Genomic DNA, 9,630 nt, shown 5'->3' with positions numbered 1-9,630 from the left:
GTGAGTTTTAATTGATATAATTATTTTTAGGTTAATTTAATATATTTTTCATTCCTAGACTATTATACAAAATTTTGTTTCGTTGTTAAACTAAATTTGTTTCGGGTGTAGGGACCAAGAGCCTACCAAAGAACCTCTTCAAGCTTACTCCACTTCTCACTACAGCGATAACTTCTTCTCCAAGAAAATTCACTCCTTTGCTCGATCGGCTGGGATGACGATCGGGGGTACCTGTCTATAGGGCTCCGATGCTTAAGTCAGTAATGAACCGATCGGGGTATCAGTGTAACTGCTGTAATAAATGCGAATTAAAGATCCTTACCAACCTACCTTTGGGCCCTATTTATAGTTTTCGGTGTGGGCCTATAATTAGGGGTCCTTAATCACGGCCCAATGATCCTTTAATCAAGATTACTGACTCGTTTAACGTTAATTAACCTGATTGACTGGTTGTTCGACCGTGCGACTGATGGCCGCTTGACTGGATTAGTTATGCCCTGTTTTTAACAAGTGAACGATTCGTGTATGGCTGATCGACCGACGGACGCATGTAAAGGACTACGTGAGTCTAAAGAGATGGATCCACCGATGGTTGATCGACCGATGGTTGATCCACCGATTGTCATTTGTTATGTTTAGGTGCTGCTCGTGCTTGTCCGATCGACCGATGTGCCATTAGGGATCAAAATCACTCGTTTAGGTGTTACCGATGGAACGATGGGCCTGAACGTGGTTGGCTTGTGACTTATTTGTATAACCGTTTGACCAATGGTCCAATAGTTTATTTACCAGGCCGTTCGACCGATAGTCTTTTAACGATGCTATGTGGTTAGTTTGTAGAACCGATTGACCGATGGTCCTACGCAGTTTATTTACCAGGCCGTTCGACCGATAGTCTTCTATGTACAAATTTTTCTAACCTTGGCCGATGGGCCTTGGCCGATGGGACATACAGTACACAAGCCCCCCCAGCCTCGAGCGATGGAAGTGAAGCGAGGAGGTTTACCAGGACCGTCGTGCCGATTGACCCTCGGCGTCTCTCAACGGTTATCTTGCATCGTAGATTGTGCCTGACTGTTATGATTTGAAGCATCGCGAAGTATGGGCCGTTGATCTGCGCGTGATCGTATGGTTCTGAGGCTGCCACATGTCACTGGGTCCTCCTATAAATAGGTCTGTGTGGATGTCGTTATTTTCACGTTTTCCTCTCTCTTTCTAGCAGAGCCACCGATCGATTTCTTCTATTTGCAGGTAAAAAATGTCCTCCAGTGCATCGAGTTCAGATGGTTTGTCGGGCAGGACGGTCGGGGTGTCCGGGGGCGGCGGGTCGATCTCCGCCTTGTTCAGCTCTTCTGATTCAGGGACTTCGCTCGGGGGAGTATCGAGCTCAACGGATTCTCCCATCCTTCTCAACGGCAGCCCGAAAGCCGAGCAACCGGTCGCCGAGGCGGCGGATCAGGTCGTTGCTTCGGATGAGAGTGGGGACGTCATAAGCATCGACGTTCGCGATGAGGGGGAGCAAGCTAATCTGCCAGAGATACAGGGGTACGATTGGGCCCCTTATGAGCCGCGTACGCATGCGACGAGGTTCCGATGGGGCAATGACCTTGGGGATCTGGTCGAGCAAACCAAGGTTTTTGGCGATGAGGTGGAGGATGGGTTCCTTCGGGTCAAGGTGTGTGCCAGCAACGAGAGGGTCTGCCACGGAAAGGGAGCGGCAAAGCTAGAGTTCTTCTACGTCTACGCCTGTCTCTTCCACGACTTGGGTCTGACTGTGCCGTTTGCCGATTGGCAGATGGCGATCCTCCGTCAGATCCAATGTGCGCCGACCCAGATACATCCGAACGCTTGGGCGTCGATGCAGGCGTTCGACGTTCTATGTCGAGTGGCCGGTCTGACAGCGACCATGCCCTTGTTTCTGCACTTCTACAAGACCCGGCCGACGGCTTCGAAAGGCTGGGTCTCTTTTCTCGGGGCGAACAAGAGCTTGTTTACCTTTTACCTCGCTTCCTACAAAGGTTTCAAGACTGGCTTTTTTAAGGTCGCGATTCCCGGTCGAGGAAGGAAGTACATTTTCGATGAGGAGGGTCGGCCGAAGTTCCCCTTATACTGGACGTCTTTTCCCCCTCCTACCTCCTTGGGCTGAAGACCGCTTGACTCCTGCCGAGCGGGCCGACCTGGCCGTCCTCAAGACCCTGCCCGACAAGATCCCCCGCGGCCGCTGATCCAATGCCTCCGCTCCCCGGATTTGCCGAGGGTGGTTTATGGTTAGTTGTTCTGATCTTCTCGGTCGTCTTAATGGTTGCAATTGATTTACCTATTTTCTCTTGTTTCGCAGATATTATGGCTCGAACAACCGTCTCCAACGCTGAGTTCTTGGCTCGCGCTAAGACTTGTCGAAGAGAAGAGGATGCCGCTGAGGAGGTCGCCCCCCTCCAGAGCATCCCCGCTGCCCCTTCGACAGCTCCTACTCCTGCTACCACTACTCCGACCGGCGCCTCGGGCGTCGCCACCAGGCCCCGCTTCGTCGTGAAGCCCCCCGGTTCCGCCGCTGCTGGCGCTGTGGTAGACAAAGGCAAAAAGTCTAAACGGGATGACTCTCCCACCGGCCGGTCGTCCAAGAAGAGCAAGAAGGCCGAGGCTTCTGGGTCATTGGCTACTGCCCTCCTCGACAATGAAGTTTGGCTCGACGAGGAGGTCTCCTTTCACTTGGGGCCTCGCGTCAAGGATATGCTGAAGGACGTGTCGGAAGAGGAGGCTCTCCGAACGGCTGGGGAACTGACCCTTAGGCTTGCTGCGATTTACACCAAGTTTCCCCGTCCCGACCGGAGCAGGATGGAGAGCCTGGAGAAGGAGCTCGCAGCAGCGAAGGTGGAGCTCCGGGAGGTGAAGGCCTCGACATCGGACTTGAAGATTCAGTTCGACCGGCTGAACGGCATCAAGGCTGAGCATGCCAAGTGCGCTGGTCTACTCAAGGCTGCCGATGATCGGGCAAGGGAGGAGCAGACTAAGGCCAAGGAGGCGGCCGAGGAACTTCGCAGGCTTCAACGGCGCTTCAACGACTTGACGTTGGAGCATCTGGCCGCTACCGGATCGACCACCAATTGGCAAAAGAAGGCCAAGGAGTACCAAGCGGAGCTACGAGTGGCCGATGAGCAAGTTTTTGCTCAATATGAAGCGAGCTTTCAGAGTGCCGTTGATCAGGCCGCCTTCTACTACAACTGCTCCCCCGACCGGTTCGATGTGCACTTGGGGGTGGTAGATGGGAAGCTCGAGAAAGTCTTCGAGCGGCTGGACAAGGTGAATGAGATAGTTAAATTTTAATTTTGATTGTATATTTTGACATAACCGATCGCGTCCGATTGGCCGCGTGGTCGATCGCATTCGATCGATTATTAGGCCATTTTTTGGCAAACAATTATATGTAAATATTAGGCGCCTTCTCCTTATTTTGTTTGTTCGCTTTTCTTTCGATCAACTTTTCTTTTGTTTATCGTTTCGCACTGGCGATCGGCCATTTTTCTTTTATCGTTCCTCGCTGGCGGTCGACCATCTTTCTTTTATCGTTCCTCGCTGGCAATCGGCCATTTTTCTTTTATCGTTTCCCGCTGGCGATCGTCCATTTTATTGTTTAACTTGTAAGTTATTTTCGTCAATTAGCTGCACCTGGTATCGAACTAGTCGGACGATCGGCACGCAATTTTCAAGTTTCTTGCAATGTTCTCTTGATTATTTGACCCGAACGATTGACCTTTGTTTGCGCGTTCAATTTTAATTGTTTAGATCGTAGGTGTAGTACCTCGATCGGCTTGGACAGCTCGTGTCACTTATGTACCCGTGGGGTTAATTAGATCGCTTGGATCAGTGCTGACCGAGCGGGACTTCCTCTTGAAAGTCTGCGCCTTGACCGGTCAGGCTTTGTTCGGGTCCCGTAGGGAGCCTCGTCGGTCAGTCTGTTAAATGAAGTTACATGAAGCGCTCATTTTATTCACAATGTCAACTATAGTACATTTTTAGGTGCGACGCGTTCCATGTATTCGGTATTTCTCTGCCACTCAAGTATTCTAGCCGATAGGCTCCGTTCTACAGGCTTTCGGTCACGCGGAACAGACCCTCCCAATTTGGCGCTAGCTTTCCTTGTGCTGACTTTTTGTGCGCTTCGTTGGTCTTCCTCCACACCAAGTCTCCTCGGATGAAGCTCCTTGGTTTAACTTTCGTGTTATACCTCCTTGCCACCATCCTCTTGCACGCTTCAGCTCGCACGATCGCTCTCTCTCTATGCTCGGTCGTCCAGTCAAACTCCTCGCGCAGGCGTCCACAGTTTACGTCGAGATTTTGCATGTCTCGCCGAAGAGTCGGCTCTCCTACTTCAACTGGCAGCATAGCATCTGTTCCGTATGTCAGATTGAAAGGTGATTCTCCCGTTGTCCCGTGCGGGGTGCACCGATAGGCCCAAAGGACCTGCGGGAGCTCGTCTACCCACGCTGTTTTGGCTTCTCCCAACCTTTTCTTCAACTCCGCCACTATGACCTTGTTCATGGCCTCAGCCTGTCCATTGGTCTAGGGATGCTCTACCGAGCTGGTCACATGGCGTATCCCCACTTGCTTGTAAAAGTCCTTCAGCTTCTTGTCGATAAACTGACGGCTGTTATCGGTGATAATCGTGTGGGGAAGGCCGAAGCGACAAATGATGTTTCGCCAGACGAAGGAATGGACCTGCCGAGCGGTTATGTTGGCTAGGGCCTCTGCTTCGACCCATTTGGTGAAATAGTCCACTGCGACAAGTATGAACTTCTTCTGCGCTCGGCCGACCGGGAAAGGCCCGACGATGTCCATACCCCACTGTGCGAAAGGCCAAGGGGCTGTCAGGCTATGTAGCTCGGTCGGAGCCCTCTTGACATCGTTTCCATGGGCTTGGCAACCTTCACACTTGCGTATCATGACTTCGCAGTCTTGCTCTATGGTCGGCCAATAATAACCCGCCCGGAGTATCCTCGCTTTCATCGTCCTCCGACCGGTGTGCATACCACAAATGCCATTGTGGACTTCATTCATAACATACTCGGCTTCTTCTCCCGATAGGCATTTGAGGAGCGGCAGTGTAAAGCCCCTCTTATAGAGGTCTTCTTCGATGACCACGAACTGGAGTGCTCGTCGTCTCTCTATCGGTTTCACTTCTTCTCTCGCGTCGCACCTTCTTAGGAGTTCTCGGACCTCCCCCATCCAATCTGCCGTCGCGCATTCTCCTGCTGAGGGTCTCATCAGGGTTTGCCTGATGATTGTCTTCAGCTAACCCTTCTCTTTTCCTTCCGCCAACTTAGATAGCCTATCGGCTCTGGTATTTTCCGCTCGGGGAATGTGGTGGATGGTAATTTCTTCGAACTCCTTCATGGCTTCGACTACCTTGTGATAATACTGAAGCAGCAGGTCGTCCTTAGCCTGGTATTCCCCCTGTACCTGCCCGACAACCAGCTTTGAATCGGTGTTGCACTTTAATCAGTGCTTCGTATTCTGCTTGGTTGTTCGAGGCTTTAAACTTGAACTGCAAGGAGTGCTCAACCGTGAAACCGCTCGGTCCTTCAATGACGATTCCTGCTCCAGCATTGCGTTTGTCCGACGATCTGTCGACGAAGAGAATCCACATTTGCTCCGACGAGGGGATCGGTCCGTGGAGCTCGGCCACAAAGTCTGCTAAATGCTGTCCTTTGACAAATCCTCTAGGTTCGTATTTCAATCCGAACTCGGATAACTCGACTGACCAGGCGATCATTCGTCCGGCCAAGTCGGGCTTCCGGAGTATCTTGGCTATGGGATGATCGGTACGGACGATCACCTGGTGACGCTGGAAGTATTGGCGCAGTCGGCGCGCGGCTGTCAATAGCACCAAGGCTATCTTCTCAATTAACTGATACCTCGTTTCCGCACTTTGCAACACACGACTAATGAAGTACACCGGCCGCTGCTCTGGACTCTCCTGTACCAAGGCCACGCTGATCGTGTCGTCCGACACTGACAAGTATAACTGCAAAGGCAAGCCCTCTATCGGTCGGCTCATGATAGGGGGACGGCTGATCATCTCCTTTATCTGCTGAAACACTGTCTTGCACCGATCATCCCACTTATCCGCGGTCTGCTTCTTCATGATCTTTAAAATCGGTCGGACCTTCTCCGTGAGTTTGGGCAAGAACCGTGCGAGAGGTCAATCGTCCGACCAATTGCTGGATTTCCTTCAAATTCCTGGGACTCCTCATTTCGGTGATGGCGGCGCACTTGTCAAGATTGGCCTCGATGCCCCGGGCGGTCAGCATGAATCCCAGAAATTTTCCGGCCGGCACCCCGAAAACACAATTCTCCGGGTTGAGACGCATGTTGTATTTGCGCACTTGATGAAAGACCTCCTTGAGGTCGCGCACGTGGTCCACAGCCGTTTGCGACTTCACGACCATGTCGTCCACGTACACCTCCATGGACCGATCGATCTGCCCCCTAAATACCCGATCCATCAGCCTCTGATAGGTTGCCCTTGCGTTCTTCAGGCCGAACGGCATGACCTCGTAGCAGAAATTTGCCCGATCTGTGATGAATGCCGTTTTGGATTTATCTGGACCATACATAGGGATTTGATTGTACCCTGAGTATGCATCCAGAAAGCTCAGGAAGTTGTGCCCTGAAGCTCCATCCACCAGCCGGTCGATGTTGGATAGGGGGTATGCGTCCTTTGGGCAAGCCTTGTTGAGGTCGGTGAAGTCTGTACACATCCTTCACTTTCCGCTCGTCTTCTTTACAATGACTACGTTAGCCAACCACGTAGTATACTTGATTTCTTTGATGAAACCAGCTCCCTCCAACTTCCTCACCTCCTCCTCGACCGCTCTCCTTTGCTCCTCTCCCATTTTCCTTTTCTTCTGAGCAACCGGGCGGGCTTCCCAGAAGATGGCCAACTTTTGAGACATGACGTCTGGATGGACGCCTGGCATGTCGGCGGTCGACCATGAGAACAGATCTTTGTTTTCTAAGATCACCGCCCCTAGGAGCTCTTCTTCTTCCGGTTTCAGGGCTCCCCTAATCTTGGTGATTTGTTCCGGGTGCTTCCCGATCGGGATCTCCTTCGTTTCTCCTTCTGGCTGAATCTGATCCTCCGTGTTCGTTCGGGGGTCTAAGTCTGTCATGGCTACCTCCGAACGGTGCTGCTTTCAGGGACGGCTATAAGGAGCGATCTTCAAACCTGCGGCGTAGCATTGTCTGGCGATTTGCTGATCTGCATGCACGGTGCATATTGTCCCTTATCCGATGGGAATTTCATGGCTAAGTGTAGAGTGGAGACGATCGCTCCGAAGGCGTTCAGACAAGGTCTTCCTAGCAACACATTGTAGGAGGTGTTAGCTTCAACTAAAAGGAATCTAACCCTTACCTCTCGGCCGTCCTTCCGCGAGCCGATCCTGGTACGAAGATCCAAGTAGCCCCTCGTGTCAACTCGCTCGCCCGAGAATCCGACGATCTGCTCGTTATAGAGGACGATCAGGTCCTCGGAGAGGTTCATCTTCTGGAAAGTCTTCCAGTATAAGATGTTGACGGAGCTTCCCTGGTCTACAAGCACCTTCCCGATCCCGTATTCGGCCACCTCGATTGAGATGACCATCGGGTCATCATGATCAGGGTCGGGTGCCTTGAAGTCCTCGTCCGTAAACGTGATGGGGGGCATCGACTGGACCTTTTTCTCCACCAGATGAACCGATTTTAGTGCTCGAACATGTCTCTTCTGAGCAGCTGAGCTCGATCCTCCTCCAGCGAAACCTCCGGAGATAGTATTGATATAACCCCTCAAGGGTTTATCCTGGCTCCTCCTTGGGCTTCGATGTGTCCGTGACGGTCCTCTCCTTCGCCTCTCGGGCTCCAGCTCTCTCCGTTTCTCCCACCAGGCCGGGGGGTCTCTTCGTGCGGGACTTCTGTTCCGCACTAGACTTCGCGGAGGGCGATCCTGCCAAACATACTTCTTCAAATGCCCTTGTCGGATGAGCTCCTCGATCTTGTCACGGAGCGTGTGGCACTCTTCGGTGGTGTGACCGATCGTCTGATGGTACTGGCAGTGCTTGCTCCCATCGGCATCGGGAGGTGGGGGCTTCTTCCTGGCCACGGGAAGTGAGTCGACATTAAAGGCTTATTGCAGAATCTTAGCCCGAGGGACGGCCAAGGGAGTATACGTCGTGAACCTAGGTGCTTTTCTCTCATTGGGTCGGGTCAAGGGTTTGTTCGGCCGAGGGGTGGTCTTCGGGACTACAACATCCTCCTTCTCCCTCTTCTTCACCCGGAATTCTTGCATATCCTCCATCTGTATGAACTTGGTCGCTCGTTCCCTCATCTCCTCCATCGTCTTCGGCTTTTTGCGGCTTATCTTGTCCGCAAAGACTCCCGGCTGGAGCCAATACAAGAAGTGATGCCGAGCAATCTCGTCGCTGAGATCCTTTATCTTAACAGACATCCGATTGTACCGATCAAGATAACTCCTCAGCGATTCCCCATCTTCCTGCCGGATGTTCACCAGGTTGTCGATCGTCAGAATGGCCGGCTTCAGGGGTGCGAATTGCGGCTAAACCTTGCCTTCAGAGTGGCAAAAGAATCAATACTACCGACCGGCAGCTCAGAAAACCACTCCAACGCCTCCCCCGTGTGAGAAGTCGAGAAAACACGGCACCAGATGGGGTCATTAACTGCGTGGAACATCATCTGGTGCATGAAGACTCGCATGTGATTGTCGGGATTCGTCGTGCTGTCGTACTTGTCGAATGTCGGCATTTTCCACTTCTCCGGTAGTGGCGTCTCCAGAATGTACGGGGTGAAGGGGGAGAATCCCGACGCAGGGATCGGTTGACGTGACGGGCGGCCTCCATCGTTTGCTCCCGAGCTTTCAGCCATCGTGTGCGACAGATTTCCCCTCGACGCTTGCGTCTTCTCAACCCGAGCAAGCTGTGATTGCTCCTGTCCTGTTGGTGGAGGGCGACTCTCCACCCGTTCGGCATCTCGATGCTGCTGCACCCGACTCAGTCTGAGCGGGTCGGGTACGGTAGGCGTCGACGAGATTCCTTCTTCCTTTCGCCTTAGGGCGGCATTCTCCTCCCGCAAGATCTGCATCTGCACTTCATAGTTCCTTTGCATCTCATCCATCCTCTGCTGCATCGCCCTTATCATCTCCCTAGTGTCTGCTTGATCATCTACCATTCTTCCTCCGTCCATGTTGCTATTTCGATTTCTTGTGGTCACCATAAGGGTATACTGTCTTAAAGAAGACTGCTCGGCCCCACGGTGGGCGCCAAAATGTTTCGGGTGTAGGGACCAAGAGCCTACCAAAGAACCTCTTCAAGCTTACTCCACTTCTCACTACAGCGATAACTTCTTCTCCAAGAAAATTCACTCCTTTGCTCGATCGGCTGGGATGACGATCGGGGTACCTGTCTATAGGGCTCCGATGCTTAAGTCAGTAATGAACCGATCGGGGTATCAGTGTAACTGCTGTAATAAATGCGAATTAAAGATCCTTACCAACCTACCTTTGGGCACTATTTATAGTTTTCGGTGTGGGCCTGTAATTAGGGGTCCTTAATCACGGCCCAATGATCCTTTAATCAAGATTAC

At 52.1% G+C, this 9,630-nt stretch overlaps 2 protein-coding genes across 2 annotated transcripts; both read right to left on the bottom strand.

Moving 5' to 3' along the window:
- Positions 1-4,083: 4,083 nt before the first annotated feature.
- LOC146884122 (uncharacterized) lies at positions 4,084-4,539 on the bottom strand. Its single transcript, XM_085665862.1, has one exon. The coding sequence runs from the start codon at positions 4,537-4,539 to the stop codon at positions 4,084-4,086; it is 456 nt and encodes a 151-aa protein (XP_085521988.1).
- A 2,680-nt stretch (positions 4,540-7,219) lies between these two features.
- Positions 7,220-9,231, bottom strand: LOC146884121 (uncharacterized). Its single transcript, XM_085665861.1, has 3 exons — positions 8,599-9,231; positions 8,211-8,524; positions 7,220-8,126 (listed from the first exon to the last, which is right to left on the bottom strand). Exons 1-3 carry the CDS (start codon positions 9,229-9,231, stop codon positions 7,220-7,222), a joined length of 1,854 nt encoding a protein of 617 aa, XP_085521987.1.
- Between the last annotated feature and the right edge of the window lie 399 nt (positions 9,232-9,630).

The sequence above is a fragment of the Vigna unguiculata genome, chromosome 8 (genome assembly GCF_037176805.1).
Source record: "Vigna unguiculata cultivar grain cowpea cultivar isolate G323 ecotype 2 chromosome 8, ASM3717680v1, whole genome shotgun sequence".
Classification (NCBI taxonomy): domain Eukaryota; kingdom Viridiplantae; phylum Streptophyta; class Magnoliopsida; order Fabales; family Fabaceae; genus Vigna; species Vigna unguiculata.
Note: the sequence above shows the minus strand (reverse complement) of the source record. Positions and strands in the feature narration are given on the sequence as shown.

What these genes read in the sequence shown, in the direction of transcription:
- LOC146884121 (XM_085665861.1), bottom strand. Translation starts at nt 9,231, where the DNA reads ATGGACGGAGGAAGAATGGTAGATGATCAAGCAGACACTAGGGAGATG. An exon ending in ATTCTTTTGCCACTCTGAAG is followed by an intron (nt 8,525 to 8,598) that starts GCAAGGTTTAGC and finishes AACATCCGGCAG; the next exon opens with GAAGATGGGGAATCGCTGAG. An exon ending in AATGAGAGAAAAGCACCTAG is followed by an intron (nt 8,127 to 8,210) that starts GTTCACGACGTA and finishes TCCCGTGGCCAG; the next exon opens with GAAGAAGCCCCCACCTCCCG.
- LOC146884122 (XM_085665862.1), bottom strand. Translation starts at nt 4,539, where the DNA reads ATGAACAAGGTCATAGTGGCGGAGTTGAAGAAAAGGTTGGGAGAAGCC.